The 22,839-nt window shown below is 35.2% G+C and overlaps 1 protein-coding gene across 2 annotated transcripts in view; it reads left to right on the top strand.

Moving 5' to 3' along the window:
* Positions 1 to 22,839, top strand: part of DCAF10 (DDB1 and CUL4 associated factor 10) — a 50,348-nt gene that overhangs the window by 10,232 nt on the left and 17,277 nt on the right. For both annotated transcript variants that reach the window (XM_044779202.2, XM_070519164.1), the window contains exons 2-3: positions 688 to 801; positions 12,576 to 12,773. In XM_044779202.2, coding sequence (XP_044635137.2) covers positions 688 to 801; positions 12,576 to 12,773 — 312 coding nt within the window. The remainder of the gene's footprint in view (positions 1 to 687; positions 802 to 12,575; positions 12,774 to 22,839) is intronic.

The following is a 22,839-nucleotide window of genomic DNA, read 5'->3' as shown; positions in this document are numbered from 1 at the left end:
GAGATATTACTAAAAAACCATAAAGGAAAAGATTCTTTGACTATATTTAACTGGTTTGATATGATATATGCCACACCTTTTTCAGTGCGTTTTAATGGATAATGATAGAGAAATACATAATTTTGTTATATATAATTTTTTTCCCTGAGTTGCCTCATCTGTGCATGTTTTTCTACAACCAGCTTTTCTCATTTAAAAGTATGTTTCGGAGTTCTTTCATATCCATATAAAGCTATCCCTTTCTTTATAAATGTTGCACAATATTGCAAAGTATTCCATACCATGAGTTAAAATAATGAATCTTAATTCCTTCTATCTCGTACATTTAGGTTACTTTCAACTTCTCCTTATAATGAAGCATATCTTTATATATGCTTCTCTGTATTTATAAATGATTATTTCTCTAGATTAAATTCCCAGAAAAAAATTGCTGAGTCAAAAGGTATGCACATTTAACATTTTGATCGATACTGGTACTCTCCAAACATAAGCTGCATTAGTTTACACTCCACCATAATGTATGAGAGGACCATTTCCTACTGTTGCCAACAGCAGATAGTGTCAATCTTTTAAATATTTGCTACCAACATGGGCAAAAGGAAGTTATTCATTTACAGCTTGTGTAATTATAAACCAATAACCAGAGAATGCTAGAAAACTAAAGAGAAATATGTCATTTGCTTTCAGGTCAGTGCTGACAGTTGCTTGTGAACAGACTGAAGTTCTGCTTTTTGACCCTATATCTTCAAAGCACATAAAAACTCTTTCTGAAGCTCATGAAGACTGTGTAAATAATATCAGGTTAGTATTACAGTGAAAAAGTGAACTTTATTAGTGTGACCCAAAATATTCTGTTTTGGAAGTTAGTGAAAATTTGTAATGCCTTGTCCAGCAGTGCTAGATGATACACATTTGTGAATTGTGAATCTTAGCTGTTGTGAAACTTACCCTTTAATTACAAAACTTACTGTTAATCATTTTGGATTGGAATCTCTCTGAAATGCGTTTTTCATTTCCATGTGATTTTACCTTTTCTTTTCATGTATCAGGGTTATCATTATGAACCTCAGCTATGTATTATGATTAGCCTTTGGGCTAATAACCTGTGTAGAATTATGTCAGTCTCATTGCTTAGCCTCTCGCCACCCCCCTCCCCCGCCAGATCCAAACTATTGAGTGGAAAAAACACATATGCACAGAGAACTTCTTTATAGCACAGTTGGAAGCTCCTTAAATTCTCAATAATGTGGGAAGTAAGTAACACTTGAACAGCTTGGTGGATTAATATGCAGTCATTAAAATGATGGTCACAGAGACTACATATCAACATGGACAAATGCTTGGGATAATATTGCTTAAAATCACGATAAAAATTGCACAAATATGACGATGTGGAAGAACAAGATTAGAAGGAAATATTTTAAAATGCTAGCAGTGGATGAGTTAGAATGCATGGATTCTGAGTAATTTTCTCTTTTCTAAATTTTATGTAATGAGATTATATTACTTTTATAATGATTACTTTTAATGTTCAGAAAGAAAAAAATGTAGAAGTTACTTCTAGTCAAGGTGGCATACTGACTTTTGATGTAACGCCTATCTCCAAACACAACAGTAGATTAAATAGCACAAAAGACATAGCCAGGCTCTGAAACAACATAAACATTTTTGTGGGCCAGAAATGGAACAAAGACACAAAGCTGTTAGCACGGTTGACAGAAAGCACAAGCCCACTGGGTTTTCAGTCTGGCATTGACATGTAGTAGTTAGCTCCTGTCAGGAATCAAAAATACTCAAGTACTTCATGTGAGGCAGGAACCAGAGGCAGAATTATCACATGAAGCCAGTGGTTTGGTTGGAATGTCTGTCCCGTTTCTGAAAGGCTGAAAAAAGGAAAAAGCTATTCACACCTGGGGCTATAGGTTTTAGCTGATAAAGACACAGCCTCATGACTGGGAATTGAATGAAGCCATTGCTGACTCAGTAATTGAATGTATATACATGATTGCTCCAGTATCATCATGAAACTGGAGCCCTTAATGTCATTATAAGGCCTAGTTGTGGATTAGGGGTCCAGAAATCCAATTGGGGGCTACTATAAAGCCATTAAATAGGAAGAGAGAGAGAGAAAAAGCCTTTCCTACTCAAAATGAGCCTATAACCAAAATTCCAAAACTTGTGAAGACATCTAATATTCATAGCATAACAGAACCAGCAACTAGAACAGGCATTTTCTCTGGATGAAATTAATTTTATGGAGTAGTCCAACAAAGACTTTATTTTAAAAAATAAATTATTTTATTTATTTTTTTTTGACTAGGTAATACATGCACGTGGTACAAAATTCAAAGGTACAAAAGGGTAAAGAGTGAAAAGTAAGTCTGTCTCCCACCTCTGTCCCCTAACCACCCAGTTCCCCTCCCCAGAGGCAACCACTATTACCAATTTCTTGCTGTCCTTTCTGAGATAGTTTATGCATGTACAAGCATATACACATACATACACTTTTATATAAATGGTAGCCTTCTACACATACTATTATATACCTTGGCTTTTTCACTTAAAAACATACTTAGAGATCATTCCAGTTTAGTGCCCATGGGATGATCTTATTCCTTTTAACGGCTGCATAGTATTCCATTGATTGGAAGAAACTTTAAAGCATTTTTAGGATGTTCAAAGACATAAGTTAAGGGATACTTTCTGTTTAAAGAGAGCTCAAAATTATGAAACAAAACAGGTTAATGTGGAAAAGAATCAGTAGAACTCTTGGAAATTAAAAATGTAGTTGGTATATAAAAAACTCAATAGATGGGATAAATTTTACCCTTTACACCATTGATGAATTAATGGTTTGGAAAATAGTACTAAAAAATTCACCCAGAACACAGAACAAAGATAAAAATATGGATTGGTAATTAAAAGACATACAGGATTAATTGAGAGACTCCAATGTATATATAATAAGAATTACAGGGGCCGGCCCCATGGCCAAGTGGTTAAATTCGAGTGCTCTGCTTCAGCGGCCCAGTGTTTCGCTGGTTTGAATCCTGGGTGTGGACATGGCACTGCTCGTCAGACCATGCTGAGGTGGCATCCCACAAGCCACAACTAGAAGGACCCACAACTAAAAAAACACAACTATATACAGGGGGGCTTTGGGGAGAAAAAGAAAAGATAAAATCTTAAAAAAAAAAAGAATTAGAGAAAAATAAGATGCGGAGGTTAGTGGAGAACTAATGTTTGAAGATATAAAGCCTGAGAATTTTTAGCATTGAAGAAGAACCCGAATCCTTGAATCAAAAGTAAACTCTAGAATGTCAAGTAGGTTAAATAAAGATAAATCCACATTTAGATAGGTTGGGGTGAAACTCTAGACTATCAGAGATAAAGAGAAAATCTTAAAAGCCGCCAAAGTTGGAAGGCAGATTACCTACAGAGCTACCATAATTAAACTAACAGAAGGTTTCTCACCAGCAACAGTTGATGCTAGCAGAAAATGGAGTAATATCTTACTTACTAAGGCAAAATATATTTAGTACCATATCAAGTCCAGGTACCCTCTTATTCCCGAATGAGGAATTTTAATTAGGTGAAATGATAAATATTATTAATTATTAATAACAGAAAGAATAATTTAGGGTTTTTTTGGGGGGTACATTTAAAACAAAAGTTAAAACTAAAACTCTAGATTAGCACTATCCAATAGAATTATAATTCTAGCCACATATGAATTTTGAATTTTCTAGTCGTCACATTAAAAAATAAACACATGAAATTAATTTTTAATAATATATTTTATTTAACCCAGTATGTCTGAAATATCATTTCAATATATAATCAGTATAAAAATTATTGAGATATTTTACTTTCATTTTTTTCTTGCTATATCTTCAAAATCCAGTGTATATTTTACACTTAGAGCACATCTCAATTCTGACTGGCCACATATGAAGGACTCAAAAGCCACATGTGGTTAATGGCTACCAAACTGGACAGTGTAGCTCTAGATAGTGACAACAAATAGGTAGGATGTATGGGGGAGTGTTGTTCAGTATCACGTGTTAAAGTCCACATCATGTTCAGAAGGAGGATAGAAATATTAAGTAATTTCAGACTCCTTCAGAAAAATGTATAATTAAATATATACAATGAAAAAAAAAACTAAAAGTAACTAAAATAATAGAAATATATGTTATGCCTTCCAAACTAGCAGAAGGTGGGGGGCGAGAATATTGAAAACTTGATTAGTTCAGTAAAAGATAAGAAAGCTTAAAAAAGTAAAAAAATAAAAAAGCAAAGGAAGGAGATGATAAATAGAAAACAAGAAATAGAAATAGTTCCAAATATATGAGTAGTTCACAAATGGATTGATCATCTTTATTAAAAGGCACAGATACAGCAATTTAAATAAAAAACAAAATCATCTATATACTCTTTATAGAGATACAAAAAATAAAACTGCCCAGAAATGGGAAAAGAAAACTGATGTAGGTTATCATTATTGGACAGACGGAAGACCAAAGGCTTTAATAAGGATAAAGTGCAATGATACATGTTAATAAAAGGGAAAATCCAGCAAGAAGATAGTAATCATCATGAACTTGTATGCGACTTGAAATATACAAAGCAAAAACAGAACGATAAGAAATTACAAGTCTAAAATCATAGTAAGAGATTTTAATATAGTTCCATCGAAAACTAGTAAATCAAGCAGATAAAAATTAGGCTATAGAAGATTTTAAAATATCCTGAACAACTTTTCTACTGAAAATCAAAATGCTAGATAAAATTTTAAATATATATATTTTTAGTGTATAGTTGAGCTGATAAGAAAGAAAGGAATCCTAGGGCCAGAAATGAAGTAGAAGCAGGAATGCAAAGAAGTAAATAGGTATTCAGCTGACTTTTCCCATGGAGGCATCTGCCAAATGCTGGCAACCTTAAGCTTTGACAGGTATGAGGAGCACAGAGGATAGGAGAGTAAATTCCACAGACAGTTCAAGGTGAAGAGTCTAGGAGAAAACTCTGCATAAGGCTGGGACTTCAAAGGCTACGCTTTCAGCATAAAGGCGATCTAGAAATAAACCACCTGTTCATCTAGACTGTGGCATTGGATAGAGGAGTGTCAGAAAATCTCCCTGTGAATTTCTAACTACTAGCCAGCCTTCAAGCATGTGTGGGGCCCAAATTCACACCACCATATGGTCCAAACCCCTCCAGCCAGCAATTTTAAATTGGATCCAGGTTGGTAGTGCTGCTAGGTACCTGCATAAACAAATGCAAATCTTCTCTGGAGGAGAAAACTCGGTATTGAAAAGAAATCAGCTCTTCCCAAATTAATGTATAAATTTAGTGCAGTTTTAATCAGAATACCAAGAGGGTTAAAAAAAAACACAACAACAACTTGATTTTAAAATTCATATTGAACAGCAAAATGCCAGGAATATCTGAGACAGTTCTGAAGAAGACTAAGATGGTAAGAGTATTCACCCTCCAGATGCACTCTTAGAACAGAGATAGATTAAGTCAGCAATGGAAAGGAATAGAGCTTCCAGAAACACCCATGTGTATATGAAAATTTGATATATGACAGGAGAGGCATTACAAATCAGTGGGAGAGGGGAATGGAAAGGAGAGAATTAGTTATAGATATGAAAAAATAAAATAAAATCATATTTCTATCTCATACCATAACTAAAAATAACTGCCAGTTAAAGACCTAATTATGAAAGCACACCTTTAAAGCTTTAGAAGAAATAAAGAATATATTTATGTTCTAAGTATGAAAGGGATTTTTTTAGGATACAAAAAGCATAAACCATTAAGGACTGATAAATTCAACTGCGTTAAAATTTAAAACTTCACTGTAACTGAAGATATAACAGTGTGAGAAGATAAGCTACACGCTGGTGGGAGAAGATATTTTCAATTCACGTAACCAAAACAGGATTAGTGTCATAATATTTAAGACAATTACCTTGGAACCAAAAAAGGAAGAGAATCACATAAGGGAAACTAAAATGAGCAATAAATATGGAAAGATTTTCAAGTTTACCAGTTATCATGGAAATGCAAATAAAAATAACAATGAAGAAATACCAAATATTGATAAAGATGTTGGGAAATAGAAACACTTAGATATTATTGATGGAGTACAGATTGGTAAAATTATTTTGAGGAGCAATTTAGCAATATCTGGTAAAATTGAAGATCAATTTTTTTTTAAGAAATTAAAGCATGTGTGAACAAGGAGTTGTGTAAAGAAGGTTCATTATCGCATGACCAGTAATAGAAGTTGGAAACAAATCTCCATCAAAAGGAAGGTAGACAAATTCTGGTATACTCAGACAATGGAATACTATACATCAGTTAAAATAAATGAACTGGAAGCATCAGCATCTGAGACACATCTCAGAAACTCAAGGTTAAGCCAGAAAAGCAAATTGTAGAATGAGTTGTACAGTGTGATACCATTTATATAAAGTTTGAAAATATACAAACATGAGCTTGATGAGGGCATGTATTCGTCTGTTCTCTGTTCTATCCCTAGCACCTGGAACTGTGCCTGGCATGAAGTGGGTGCTCATTAAATATTTACAGAATAAATTGAATGCAGAACAATACTGTAAATTGTTTATGGATACATACTTAGGAATTCATGGTATTAAAAATTTGCATGAGGAGTGACAAACAACAAATTTTGGATAGTGGTTCCCTCTGGAGAGGGAGGGAGGGGAATGGGTTTGGGGAGGGATATAGAGGGTATTTTGTGTTTGTAATGTACCAAAAAAATCTGAAAGATAACAAAATGTTAAAATTTGATAAAGCTGGGTGGTGGGTATCACAGGTGTTTGTTATATTCTTCACAATTTTCTCTGTTTCTAATATTTTACAATTTAAAAATTTCTTATCTCAAAAAGAAAAGACTTGTGGGGCTGGCCCCGTGGCGGAGTGGTTAAGTTCGCGCGCTCCGCTGCAGGTGGCCCAGTGTTTCATTGGTTCGAATCCTGGGTGCGGACATGGCACTGCTCATCAGACCACGCTGAGGCAGCGTCCCACATGCCACAACTAGAAGAACCCACAATGAAGAACACACAGCTGTGTACCCGGGGGGCTTTGGGGAGAAAAAGGAAAAAATAAAATCTTTAAAAAAAAAAAAAAAAAAAAGAAAGAAAAGACTTGTGTCAAGAGTTTGCCCCTACTGAAAATGACCAATGACTAATCTGCTGTTAGAATTTGTGTTACCAATGCCAGCTCTCATTTGCTGCTATCGGTGTGCCTGCCCTAGTAGCCCACACCTACAAATTTGAATTTGCTTCTTATCTGTTGGTTAGAAAAAACAGATTTTGAAGCTTTTTTAATTGTTTTTTAATTTTTTTAAAGATTATGTTCATAAGTAATTTTCTTTCTTTCTTTATTGAGGAAGATTAGCTCTAAGCTAACATCTGCTGCCAATCCTCCTCTTTTTGCTGAGGAAGATAGGCCCTGAGCTAACATCCGTGCCCATCTTCCTCTACTTTATACGTGGGACGCCTACCACAGCATGGCTTTCCAAGCAGTGCCATGTCTGCACCCGGGATCCGAACCGGCGAACCCCGGGCTGCTGAAGCGGAGCATGGGAACTTAACTGCTGTGCCACCGTGCTGGCCCCTGAAGCTTTCTTAGAAGTACATATAACTTGAGAGTTTTGAGTGAGGATCTGAGGGGTCCTCTGGCATGAGCTTAAGTGTACATTACTTATTAATAATACTAACTTCCATTTTTTGAGTACTTACCATGTGCCAAACCTTCTGTGAAGCACTGTTCACACATTATGTTGTTTAATCCTCACAGTATCCTAATATGAGACAGATATTGTACCCATTTTAAGGAATGAAGAAACTGCAACTCAGATAAAGAGACTTGCCCAAGATCTTAGATATAGTAAGTGATAGGGCTGGAATTCATACTCAGTTCTATTAGACCAACTCACTCACTGTTCAGAGATGTGGGCATGCATTTCCTGATTTGGTTCTAGATAGTCATTTTGCAGTTAATTAGTAATGTCTTCTAGTTTATTTCTTAGTTTTGAGGTTTGCTTATCTTGTAAAATAAAAATATTGATAGTTGTGGAGAGTATTTTCTGTTGCTTCATATTTAGGGAAAGTAAGGGGAAAGGTATGTAATTTAAATTCTTAAACCAATTATACTGGCTTACTTCTCACTCACTATGACTCTGTAAGCAGATTTAAGAACACATTAAATAATCAAGGTCCCACCAATTATGAGGTTACAGGGAGAACTGAGGTTATCATAAGAATATTTACTTAGTGATATGGCAATTAAAAAATAATACCCATTTAAATATCCCAGAATCTACTTTTCCCTCTCATTGTCTTTGTTGGTCTTTTCCTCATTGTTATATTTTAAACAATAATGTAAGTGCAATGCTTACCACTGGGAACATGAAATTTCTTATCTTGCAAAGAATGTAGAATTTCACAAAACCCTGAGAATAATGTTGGAGAACTGATCATTTATATATCAAATCATCAGCAAATGAGGATCTGATAGAGTTAGACTCGTTATCAATTAGAGACAAGAAAATGACAGAAATGATGACATGATAGACACTTCTAAGAAGTATGTGAATATCTCATAGGACTACGGAAAGGCCCCTGGGAAAGTTGATAAAGCCTTTGCATGTTATATGGAAATCACCCTCTTTTTTATTATAGTACAAAACCTCAAATATGAAGTAAGGATGTTATATTCTGCTGTCATGATTTCACTGGAAAGATTATGAAAAAAACCCAAACATTTAATTTACTTGTTCTAGGAATTTGTATATAATTAAATAAATGTAAAAAGGTTGGTTGTTTTTTTTGCGCGGAAGATTAGCCCTGAGCTAATATCGTGCTGCCAATCCTCCTCTTTTTGCTGAGGAAGGCTGGCCCTGAGCTAACATCCGTGCCCATCTTCCTCCACTTTATATGTGGGACGCCTACCACAGCATGGCTTGCCAAGAGGTGCCATGTCTGCACCTGGGAGCCGAACTGGCGAACCCCGGGCTGCTGAAGCAAAACGTGTGCACTTAACCGCTGCGCCACCTGGCCAGCTCCAAGGGTTATTTTCATGATTTTTTAGCTTGTTTTTTTAAGATAGTCAACAACACTTTCTTTCCCTTGTACAATGAAATGTGGGTACCCGTTTTAAGAAAATCATGTTTCAATTGCTGTTATCCTTTACCAATTATCCTCTCATAATGAAGACCTCAGTTTATCCAGAGCTGTTATAGTCGTATGTTGGGTTTGATGGGGACTTGTGGAGAAATTCTATAATTCAGAAACTCATAGATTTCAGTGTGTGAAGGAATGTTTCTTGTTTATTAGAGACTATGGAGTTAAAAATACTTTACAATTATTAACTTATTAGGCTAGACTGAGCCAGATCTCCAAGGACTTTTCTAACACTTTGCATTCTCTAAATCTCTTACTTTGCGATAAGAATTGTTTTAGATTCTTTAACTGGTCTCCTAGTCTACATTCTTAATTTTCTATAATTTATGTACTATTTTTACCAATGATTGTCCAATACCAAAAATTTTAACAGGTAATATTTTGAGGCAAAAATGAGAAAACTAAAGTTAAAGTATTATATTTTTCCTTGAGGTAAACTTATTCAATTAAAAAGTATTAGCTTTTGTTCCAAGATTATATTCTTTCTACATTATTGGTATTAAAATATCCTTTCATGCAACAATGGTAATTTTTTCAGTGGCCTTATTGACAAAAACTTAAAAACTGATTCTCTACTTTATTTTATTTTTTATGAAAATCCAAGAGTTTTAGAACCTAGCCACCTCAGAGATCTTTCTGAAACTCTTATCTAATCGTGTCACTCTCTTGCTTAAAACTCTTCAGGGAGGAGGGACCTCTGTGACCTTCAGTAATATAATCCCACTGAGGTTTTGAATCCATATGTGCATTAAGTATTTTCTGTAGACTAAATAAAATATCTTAATTATATTTTTTCCTAAAATTTTCAAATGTGTGAAGATACCATTATGATCATGATCAATTTATTTTAAAAGTTTGACTCACTTTCCAGTAGCTTTTTTCATTGTGTATTTTTTTCATTTATATATTTCCTGTCAGGTGTGAAGTCATTGAAATATTTTTACTTTAAAAAGCCTCATCAGTAAATATAAAACTATAAGGGAAGAAATGGATTCGGCAATATAATAATTAAAATTTTGATACAGTAAGAAAACATATAAACCACAGTGAAAGATAGAAATATATGTGGAAAATGTATTCAACATTGTATTTGAAAAATGGAGGTATATTATCCTCACTATAAAGAGATTTTATAACTCAATAATAAAAATAATACTGTGGTAGGAAAATCAGCAAGGAACACAAATAGCAATTCACAAAAGAAATAATCTTCTAATTAATATGAAAAAAGTTCAACTTTACTATAAATAAAAGTTTCATCTTAAAATAAGATATTTTTTCCTAGCACTTAGCAGAATTAAAAAATATCTGTGTGGCAAGGATTTAGAGAAATAGATACTCTCCTAACTGCTGGTAGAACTATATATTGGTATGTTCTTTTGAGGACAATTTGGCTATATGTATCAAAAGTCTTACATTTAAAAAAATCTCTTTTTAATTAGCAATACATTTTTCTGGGAATGTACTTTAAAAATAACTATGGATGTGATCAATATTTGACTGTTAGGATGTCCATCATAGTGTTTTTTAATAGTAACAAATTGGAAGAAATGTAAACATCCAACAATTGCATATTTGTTTAAAAAAAAGATTAGAGTTCATACAGTGAATGCTGTTCAGCCATTACAAATGATTTTTGTCAATAAATCTTTAATGACATGGCAAAATAGTTATTAGATAGAATTAGGTTTGAAATATAGGAATTAGGCTAAATATCAATAACTGGTTATTTTTGGTGGCAGATTTTTTTCCTTTTAAAAAATATTTTCAATGGGCATGTATTTATAATTAAAGGATAGTTATTGGGAATCATTATAGAATAAATCCATCATATAGTCTCTGCTTGTCTCTACTTTCCCACATGCAGCACTCCTAACGACTCTTGCCTCTAAGAGTACACCATCCTCTTACCTGCCTCTGTGCCTCTGCCTACTCCTTGGGCACTCAAGTTCTTGCTCATCTTTTAAAGTCAGTTCAAATGACACCACCATGAAGTCTTTCCCAACTACCCTCTTTTCTTTGCTTATTCCACACAATTATTTTGTATAATTATGTATTTATAGTATCTTCTCCACTAGGCAGTGAACTCCTATCTCATTCAGCCATTTGATAAATATTTGTGAGTGCTTATTATGTTCCTGGGACTCTGTGTGTGTTGGGTACTGCAGATCTAACCATGCTCTACGCAGGCAGGTTCTCCTTGCCTTCAAGGAGTTAATAGCCTTGTAAAATTATTCCTTACACTGTGATATTAAGTGTTATGATAGAAGTGTAGAGTGCTTTGGGAGATTAGAAGATTGGTAAATCTACCCCACGCTGGATAGAGAGGGAAGGCTTCCTGGAGCGGATGAAAGCTGAACATTAAAGAGAAAGCATGTGTTAGCCAGGTCAAGGGGGAGTGGAAAGGTGGTTTTAGGTGGCAGAAACAGCCTGTACAAAGGCCTGGAATTTTAAAATCGTGTTAAGTTTCAGGAAGGTCATTATGATGTTTGTGGATACTGAGGTTTATTTCTGACAGAAAATAATTATATATAATTCTATCTTGGAAGAAGCTCCAGAATTAATTTTTTCTACAAGAGGTTAGGAAGTCATACATAACAGCATATGTTAGAGAAAGCATCCTAATGTTGAATTAGGCAGAAATTCAAGTGTAATTGGTAGGTTTGTTATTTTTTAAGTATTTGTATAAAACATATTCTTACTGAGGATTGAGAAATGAGTGTAAAATAATTAAAAGTCTGAATTATAGAGAACGGATTTTGATTGTCTATCTTGTAATCTTGACTGGTCCTAATAAAATATTGCTGAGTGAGATTGTTTGCGGAATGCCTTTGAACTAACAGATAAAAATGGATGGCATTTTAATAGCAATTTTTGTACGTAAATGTCTTCTAAATAGAAAGAGAAGTTACTTGTAGCAGAGTAAATGTTTCTCATAGTTGTGAGCCCTTTACACTTAACACATCTCCCTCAGCATTCAGTCTTCAACATCTCCTCTGTCTCCTATTAAATTGTTTCTTACCATTTGTGTTTCCTATACAGATTCTGAAGTTCTTTCTCTGTAGCACTGTTGTCCAAAACACCTACCCTATTTCCAGTTCCAAATAAAAATCCATAATGTAAAGCAAATGGATAACATTGCAGTGTGGCCCTCGTTTAACCATAGTATCCTTTCCTGAGATTATGTGAATTATACTTACTATTTATTGTATATCAGAATCACTGGGTTTATACAGTGAATTTGTAGTCCTTTTTTGTTCATTTGTTTTCTTGATTAGGTAATATAGAGACTGCTTCTCAAGTTTTCTTTAATGAGATATTAAATAAACCAGGTTTTTTTTTTCTGCTTTGTAGATTTCTTGATAACCGGCTGTTTGCTACCTGCTCTGATGACACTACAATAGCACTATGGGATCTGAGAAAATTGAACACCAAAGTATGCACTTTACATGGTCACACTAGCTGGGTGAAGAACATCGAATATGATACTAATACAAGACTCTTAGTAACGTCAGGATTTGATGGAAATGTCATTATTTGGGACACCAACAGGTTTGTGAATAGGAAACCACGTTAGGATTATGAACAAAAAAATTTTTTTAAAGATGGCAAACAAATTCAGTGTTGTGTCTTAGCCTTTGTGTCTCTTTAGGAGAAAGAAACTGGCTTTGGGAAAAGCAAGCAAAAAGTGATTTCATCTTTTGTTACTTGCACTTAGTCATATATTGTGACTAAAAAATTTGGAGAAAATTATGTGGAAAGGAGACCAAATAGTATAGTTAATGATGAAAACTGGTTTATAAGATGAGTTTCCTGAATTTAAGGAATTTAAGGAAAAATATTTTTGTTATTCCCTTTGTAGAGCTGAAATGTTTTTCACTCTTTGGACCTTCAGTTCTAATCTATTTATTTTATAATCTTTGCACTTTGTTTTCATGAATTAAAAGAGTAGTTTCTTAGTTGGAGTGGTACTGATCCTTAGGGAAATGTTTGGAAATGATGTGTGGCGCAGTTTTAGTTGTTGCTGTGGGAGAAGAGAGGAGACTTCCTCTGGCACAGTCAGCAGGGATCAGGGTTTCTAGACATCCTACAATGCACAGCACAGTTGGCACAGTGGACCAGTTGTCCCACCTAAAATGTCAGTAATGCCTCTGTTGTGAAACACTTTATAAAGTGTCTTCTTACAGAGAAGTTGATTATTTTAAAGAGCTGAAGTTTGAGGAATAATGAAAATATTTCTATCTTATTGCTAGCTATGGTGAAATGACAATCCACTAAGACACCAGAATCATTTCTGAAATAGTCTTTTCAGAGATCCTATGTAAAAAGAGAGGGAGATATTCTTAAAGATTTCTAGCTACACATATTGTTGAGCAGAGGATAGAGCTACTGATTATCTTCACACTAAGACAAGCCTACCTGTTACAATTTGGAAATAAATTTATTTTTTAAAATTTAGAAATAAAATTTGAATTGGAATATAAATGATAGTTTCCAAATTAATAGAAGGATAAAAGCTAATAAAACAGGATCAATCCAACAGAGGCAGAGAAGGGGGAAAAAATCATTAAAAAAACCCAAACAGGTGAATTCAGAAGCACAAAAATATGGTAGGCAGATAATCCAAATATCAATAATCACAATAAATGTATATTGTCTAAAGTAGCCAGTTAAAAGTGTTACATTGGATTAAAAAGCAAAACCAAACTATATGCTCTTTGTAAGGGACATATCTAAAATGTATAAATGCAGGAAGTTTGAAAGTAAAGTGATGGGAAAAAATAACAGGCAAATTCAAATCAAAGAAAAGCAGTTATATCTACATTAATAGTAGGCAAAATAGAGTTTAAGACATAAACCATTATTAGTGATAAAAAAGATAGTATCTTAAAAGTTTGTATCACTAGAACATAAAAGAATTCTTAGCTTGTATGCATCTAATAACATACCCTCAAACCATAAAAAGCAAAAATGAACCGAATTACAAGAAAAAAGTGAGAATCCTCATTTAAGTGGAAAATATTAAGACTATTCTCTCATTTACTAATAGATAAAATAAACCAAGAAATTAGTAAGGCTATAGAAGATTCTAATAGTCTTAATAAACTTGATATATTAGGCATATTTAGAATTCTGCTCCCAACCAACAATGAATACGTCCTCTGAAGCAAACTTAGAACATGCACAAAAACTGAGCATGTACTAGACCATGACATCAGTCTCAACCAGTATCAAAGAATTCTTACCACACGAACTATTTTCTCTGAACTCAGTACAGTTTACACGGGTAACTAAAAGTTCCCATGTTTGGAGACTTAATAAACTCACTTCCTAAATAATTCAAGAAGAAATCATAGTGAAATCAGAAGATAGATGGAAAATTAATGAACTAAGCATCTTATTCAAAAAACTGGAAAATGATTTTTAAAAAAGGGTAAACCCGGTGAAAGTAGATGTATGGAAATGGTAAAGATAAAAGCATAAATTAATGAACTTGAAAGTGAAAATATAAGAATGATTTTTTTAAAGCCTGTTCTTTGAAAAAGCTAATTGAATATACAGTTCCATGATAAGGTTCATCAAGAGAAAAAAGAGAGAAGACACAAATAAATAATCTTAGCAATGAAAAAGGAAACAACAAAAAATATAGAGTAAAATAATAAGATCAGTTTTTTTTAATTTTTTTTATTGAGTTATTGATAGGTTACAATCTTGTGAAATTTCAGTTGTACATTAATGTTTGTCAGTCATGTTGTAGGTGCACCACTTCACCCTTTGTGCCCACCCCCCACCCCACCTTTCCCCTGGTATCCACTAAACTGTTCTTAGTCCATAATTTTAAATTCCTCATATGAGTGGAGTCATACACAGATTATCCTTCTCTCGCTGGCTTATTTCACTTAACATAATTCTCTCAAGGTCCATCCACGTTATTGCAAATGGAATGATTTTGTCCTCTTTTGCAGCTGAGTAGTATTCCATTGTATATATGTACCACATCTTCTTTATCCATTCGTCTGTTGCTGGACACTTAGGTTGCTTCCACATCTTGGCTATTGTAAACAGTGCTGCAGTAAACATTGGGGTACATAGGACTTTTGGGATTGCTGACTTCAAGCTCTTTGGGTAAATACCCAGTAGTGGGATGGCTGGATCGTATGGTAGTTCTATTTTTAATTTTTTGAGGAATCTCCATACTGTTTTCCATAGTGGCTGCACCCGTTTGCATTCCCAACAGCAGTGTATGAGGGTTCCTTTTTCTCCGCAACCTCTCCAACATTTGTTGCTATTAGTTTTAGATATTTTTGTCATTCTAACGGGTGTAAGGTGATATCTTAGTGTAGTTTTGATTTGCATTTCCCTGATGATCAGCGATGATGAGCATCTTTTCATGTGCCTATTGGCCATCAGTATATCTTCTTTGGAGAAATGTCTGTTCATGTCTCCAGCCCATTTTTTGATTGGGTTGTTTGATGTTTTGTTGTTGAGTTGCGAGAGTTCTTTATATATTATGGATATTAAGCCTTTGTCAGATATATGACTTGCAAATATTTTTGCCCAGTTAGTGGGTTGTGTTTTTGTTTCAATCCTGTTTTCATTTGCCTTGAAGAAGCTCTTTAATCTGATGAAGTCCCATTTGTTTATTCTTTCTATTGTTTTCCTTCTCTGAGAAGGCATGGTGTCCGAAAAGATCCTTTTAATACTGATGTCAAAGAGTGTACTGCCTACGTTTTCTTCCAGAAGCCTTATGGTTTCAGGTCTCACCTTTAGGTCTTTGATCCATTTTGAGTTTATTTTGGTGAATGGTGAAAAAGAATGGTCAATTTTCATTCTTTTACATGTGGCTTTCCAGTTTTCCCAGCACCCTTTGTTGAAAAGACTTTCTTTTTTCCATTGTATGCCCTCAGCTCCTTTGTCAAAGATAATCTGTCCATAGATGTGTGGTTTTATTTCTGGGCTTTCAATTCTGTTCCATTGATCTGTGCACCTGTTTTTGTACCAGTACCATGCTGTTTTGATTACTGTAGCTTTGTAGTATGTTTTGAAGTCAGGGATTGTGATGCCTCCCGTTTTGTTCTTTTTTCTCAGGATTGCTTTAGAAATTGGGGGTCTTTTGTTGCCCCATATGAATTTTAGGATTCTTTGTTCTAATTCTGTAAAGAATGTCATTGGGATTCTGATTGGGATGGCGTTGAATCTGTAGATTGCTTTAGGTAGAATGGACATTTTAACTATGTTTATTCTTCCAATCCATGTACATGGAATGTCTTTCCATCTCCTTATGTCGTCATCCAATTCTCTCAGAAAGGCCTTGTAATTTTCATTATATAGGTCCTTCACTTCCTTAGTTAAATTTACCCCAAGGTATTTTATTCTTTTTGTTGCGATTGTGAATGGTATTGTATTCTTGAGTTCTTTTTCTGTTGGTTCATTACTGGAGTATAGAAATGCTACTGATTTATGCAAATTGATTTTATACCCTGCAACTTTGCTGTAGTTGTTGATTACTTCTAACAGTTTTCCAATGGATTCTTTGGGGTTTTATATATATAAGATCATGTCGTCTGCAAACAGCGAGAGTTTCACTTCTTCCTTCCCTATTTGGATTCCTTTTATTCCTTTTTCTTGCCTGATTGCTCTGGCCAGGACCTCCAGTACTATGTTAAATAAGAGTGGTGATAGAGGGCATCCTTGTCTCATTCCTGTTTTCAGGGGAATGGGGTTCAGTTTTTTCCCATTGAGTATGATGTTGGCTATGGGTTTCTCGTATATGGCCTTTATTATGTTGAGGTAGTTTCCTTCTATGCCCATTTTGTTAAGAGTTTTTTATCATAAATGGCTGTTGGATCTTGTCAAATGCCTTCTCTGCATCTATTGAGATGATCATGTGGTTTTTATTCCTCAGTTTGTTGATGTGGTGTATCACGTTGATTGATTTGCAGATGTTGAACCATCCCTGTGTCCCTGGTATGAATCCCACCTGATCCTGATGTATGATTCTTTTGATGAATTGCTGAATTCTGGTTGCCAAAATTTTGTTTAGAATTTTTGCATCTATGTTCATCAGTGATATTGGCCTGTAGTTCTCTTTTTTCGTGGTGTCCTTGTCAGGTTTTGGTATCAGCGTGATATTAGCCTCATAGAATGTGTTAGGAAGTGTTCCATCTTCCCTAATTTTTTGGAATAGCTTGAAAAGGATAGGTATTAAATCCTCTCTGAAAGTTTGGTAGAATTCCCCAGGAAATCCATCTGGTCCTGGGGTTTTATTCTTTCGGATGTTTTTGATTGCTGTTTCAATCTCTTTCCTTGTGATTGGTCTGTTCAAATTGTCTGCCTCTTCTTGAGTGAGCTTTGGGAGATTGTAGGAGTCCAAGAATTTATCCATTTCCTCTAGGTTATCCATTCTGTTGGCATGTAGTTTTTTGTAGTATTCTCTTATAATCTGTTGTATTTCTGCAGAGTCTGTTGTTATTTCTCCTCGCTCATTTCTGATTTTGTTTATTTGAGCTTTCTCCCTTTTTTCTTTGTAAGTCTAGCTAGTGGTTTGTCAATTTTATTTATCTTCTCAAAAAACCAGCTCTTTGTCTCATTGATCCTTTCTACTGCCTTTTTCGTTTCAATAGTATTTATTTCTGCTCTGATTTTTATTATTTCTCTCCTTCTGCTGACTTTGGGTTTCATTTGTTCTTTTTTCTCTAGTTCAGTTAGGTGTGCTTTAAGGTTGCTTATTTGGGATTTTTCTTGTTTGTTAAGATGTGCCTGTATTGCGATGAATTTTCCTCTTAATACAGCTTTTGCTGTATCCCATATGAGTTGGTATGGCATGCTATCATTTTCATTTGTTTCCAGGTATTTTTTTATTTCTTCTTTAATTTCTTCAATGATCCATTGCTTGTTCAGTAGTGGGTTGTTTAGTCTCCACATCTTTGTGCCTTTCTCTGCTTTTTCCTGTAATTAATTTCTAGCCTTATAGCACTATGATCTGAGAAGATGCTTGTTATTATTTCAATTTTTTTAAATTTGTAGAGGCTTGTCTTGTTTCCCAACATATGGTCTATCCTAGAGAATGTTCCATGTGCACTTGAGAAGAATGTGTATTCAGCTCTTTCAGGGTGAAGTGATCTATATATGTCTATTAAGTCCAATTGTTTTAGTTTTTCATTTAGCTCCACTATTTCCTTGTTGATTTTCTGTCTGCATGATCTGTCCATTGATGTGAGTGGGGTGTTGAGGTCCCCTACTATTATTGTGTTGTTTTTAACATCTTCCTTTAGGTCTGTTAATAGTTGCTTTATGAATCTTGGTGCTCCTGTGTTGGGTGCATAGATATTTATAAGCATTATTTCTTCTTGATGAAGTGTCCCTTTGATCATTATATATTGTCCCTCTGTGTCTCTCTTTACCTGTCTTATTTTGAAATCCACTTGGTCTGATATGAGAATTGCAACACCTGCCTTTTTTTCCTTGCTATTTGCTTGAAGTATTGTCCTCCACCCCTTCACCCTGAGTCTGTGTTTGTCCTTGGGGCTGAGGTGTGTTTCCTGGAGGCAACAAATTGTTGGATCTTGTTCTTTAATCCATTTTGCCACTCTGTGTCTTTTTATTGGAGAGTTCAATCTGTTCACATTGAGAGTGATTATTGATGCATGTGGACTTAGTGCTGTTAATCTGTCGCTCATTATCTTGTTTTCCTGCATTTCTTTTCCTGTTTGCTTTAGACTACCCATGTAATACTGCAATTTCTTATGCTGGGTTTCTTAGATTTTTGCTTATTTATGATTTGTGACTCTGTTCTGTACTTTATTTTAGTGTCTACCTTGAAGTTTGTATTTAGAATCTCGTGTATAATATAGTCTATTCTCTGGTGGTCTCTTACTTACTTGACCAATACTGATTTAGACCCTTTGCTCTTCCCCTCCTAAATAATTATTTTCATTTTTTATTCCAACTCGTCTTATTAATTGGTAGTTAGAGTGCTAAGATCGTCCTTGTTTTGGTAGTTTCCTTACCTTTACCCTAATGCTATAATTGAATATTTGCTATCCTGTTCTGGTTCTATCCATCGGTCTCCCTAGTCTGTGGATTGTGTCCCCTTTCTCCCTTTTTTCTTTTTTCAAGTATGAGCGCCTTCTTGAGGATTTCTTGTAATGGAGGGCCTTTAGTTACAAATTCCCTTAACTTTTGTTTGTCTGGAAAAGATTTAATTTCTCCCTCATATCTGAAGGAAATTCTTGCTGGATAGAGTATTTTTGGCTGAAGATTTTTATCCTTTAAACCTTTGAATATGTCACTCCATTCTCTCCTAGCTTGTAGGGTTTCTGTAGAGAAATCTGCTGACAGTCTGATAGGGGCTCCTTTATAGGTTATTCTCTTTTTTTTCTTACTTCCCTGAGTATTCTTTCCTAATCTTTCCTTTTTGCCAACTTTACTACTATGTGCCGTGGGGTAGCTCTTTTTACGTTGACAAATCTAGGAGATCTAAAACCCTCCTCTACACACATTTCTCCGTCGATCCCTAGATTTGGGAAGTTCTCTTCAATAATTTCGTTAAGCACACTTTCTGCTCCATTTTTCTTTTCCATATTCTCGGGAATTCCTATGATCCTTATGTTCTTACTCCTCATTGAATCCATTACCTCTAGGAGGTTTTCCTCATTTTGTTTAATTCTTAGTTCTCTTTCTTCCTCTGTCTGGCGCCATTCAGGCTGTCTATCCTTGATTATGCTAATTTTCTCCTCTATGTTGTCTACACGGGCATTCAGGGAATCCGTATTCTGTTTTATCTGGTCCATTGTGTTTTTCGTCTCAAGTAATTCTGTTTGATTCTTCTTTATGATTTCAATCTCTTTTGTGAAGTAACTCCAGAACTCAGCTTGTTTATCTTTCTCTCTGCCTCAGTGAGTTTTTTGATTATAGCTGCTCTGAACTCATTATCACTTAGTTTACCTAATTCCAAGTCCTCAGGACTTAATTCTATGTTTTTATTGTTTTCCTTCTGGTCTGGGGCTTTTATAAATTGCTGGATGGTAGAGGAGCGGTTTTTTCTCATGGTGGTAGAATTCAGTTGCAGTTACAGCCTGTCGCCACTAGATGGGGGTCGAGAACAGCGTGTTAGCTCTCCGCCTTCGGGGCAAGATGGCTGCGCCCACTGGCTTTGCCGGGGGGAGGGGCTGTTACTCACATGCGCTGGTCTGGGTTCAGATCAGTTCTGTTCTCTGGTCTCCCAAGGCCTTTGATTTATAGGGTCCCCGCAGACGGAAGCATTCCCCCCCGTCAGCGGGTCTCCACTGAATCAGCGGCAGGAGTCCTGGATGATCCCCCGGTCACGCGGCCCCTCACCCGCTCCTTCCCGACCTGCGCCGCAGCGATCGCAGACTCTAGGGGAGGGAGCGATGTTCTCTCCTACCGTTCCAGTGCCTCCGAGGGTGTAAGCAAGGTTATGATCTCCGCCTTCTTGGTATTGTAGGTCTCTAATGAGCTGGCATTATGTTTATTCTCTGAAAGTCAGTTCTCCCAATCTTTTGTTGTATTTTGGAGGGGAGAGAATCCCGGGTCAGCTCACTCCGCCATTTTGCTCCCAGCATCCAATAAGATCAGTTTTATGCCATTATACTTGAAAACTTTGATGAAACAGTTTACTCAAAAAAAACTTAGCCAAACTGACCAAGGAAGAAATAGACAACCTGAAATAGACCTATTGTCAGGACTGATATTTAACCAATATGCATTGGTTCAGCTGAAATTGTTAAAAGGTTGAACTTCTTTCACATTAATTGATGAATAGCACTGTTCCCAATCATCCCCAGGTGTCATGTCCTGGGGCCCTCTGCCTACCCAGCCCTTCCTCTAGGGATACCTCCTTCAAGATCGCCCCATGGTCTAAAGTCCCCCCACACAGTAGAGTAATTCCAGGACCCAGTTCCAGCACTGCCACCCGCATCAATTCTGACTGGCCAGTTTTCATGCACTGCTGCTTATTTAAATATTCTGAACATCACCTCTGCCATAGCCATTAAAGAAATGGAAAAAATCAATTAAAAACTATCTACTAATAAAATGGCAGGCCTATCAGTTTTACAGGTGACTTCTACCAAATATTATAAGAAATAAAACATTACAGTTTTATAAACTGTTCAGATTCCAGAAAAAAAAGGAATTCTCCTTACCTTATGTATGGAGCTAGTATAACCTTGATACCTAAACTCAACAAAAATAATATTAGAAGAAAAAAAATGAAAGGTCAATCTATAATATGAATGTAGATGCAAATATTCTAACTAAAAGGGGATTGAATCCTGTAAGATATTAATCAAAATATCATGACCAAGTTGAGTTTATTCAAGGAATGAAAAGATAATTTATCAATAGAAATTCTGTGAACCTAATTTATCAATTAACAATTAAATAGATAAATCCATATGATTGTTTTAATCAAGGAATAAAATTCAACATTCAGTCATAATTAAAAACAAAAGAGGGGACATCATTACCAACATGATAGAGATTAAAAGGAATACAATGCAAAACTTTATGGCAACAAATTAGAAAACTTAGATAAACAAATACCTAGAGAATCACAAATTGCTTAAACTGACTCAGGAACAAATAGAAAATCTATAGACTTACAATCTATAGCAAGTAAACAAGTTGAATTTGTAATTTTAAAATCTTCCCACAATGAAAAGCCCAGGCCCAAAAGGCTTCACTGGTGAACTTTTACAGAATAAATAATACCAATCTTTCACAAACTCATCCAGAAGATAGAGGAGAAGAGAACACTTCCAACTTATTTTATGAGGCTAGTATTACTCTGATACCAAACCAGACAAACATCATATGAATAGAAAACTAGAGACCAGGCCTGGCCCCATGGCTGAGTGGTTAAGTTCATGTGCTCTGCTTTGGTGGCCCAGGGTTTTGCCAGTTCGGATCCTGGGTGCAGACATAGCACTGCTCATCAAGCCCTGCTGAGGCGGCTTCCCACATGCCACAACTAGAAGGACTCACAACTAAAAATGTACAACTATGAACCGGGGGGCTTTGGGGAGAAAAAGGAAAAATAAAATCTTCAAAAAAAAAAAAACTTAAAAAAAAAAAAGAAAACTACAGACCAATATCCCTTAAAAAAAAAAATACAGAAATCCTGAACAAAATATTAGCAAATGAAACCTAGCAATGCATATATGTCACAACCAAGTGGAATTTATTCCAGGAGTGCAGGGTGAGTTTAATATCTAAAAATCAATTAATGTAATATATCATATTAATAAAGGTCAAAACCCATATATAAGATCATCTTAATAAAGGCAGAAAAGTACTTGACAAAATCCAGCACCCGTTTGTGATAAAACTAGGAATAATAGGGAACCTCCTCAACTTGCTAAAGGACATCTATGAAAAGCCTATGGCTAAAATTATAATGTTGAAATACTGAATACATTCTCCCTAATATTGGGAACAAGGCAAAGGTATCTGCTCCAATCACTTTTATTCAACATTGTACTGGAGGTACAGCTGCACCAGAAGTGCAATCAGACAAGAAAAAGAAATAACAGGCATCCAGATTGGAAAGGAACAAGTAAAACTGTCTTCAAATGCAGAAAATATAATCTTGTAT

The sequence above is a fragment of the Equus asinus genome, chromosome 10, assembly GCF_041296235.1.
Source record: "Equus asinus isolate D_3611 breed Donkey chromosome 10, EquAss-T2T_v2, whole genome shotgun sequence".
Taxonomy (NCBI): Eukaryota; Metazoa; Chordata; class Mammalia; order Perissodactyla; family Equidae; genus Equus; species Equus asinus.
Note: the sequence above shows the minus strand (reverse complement) of the source record. Positions and strands in the feature narration are given on the sequence as shown.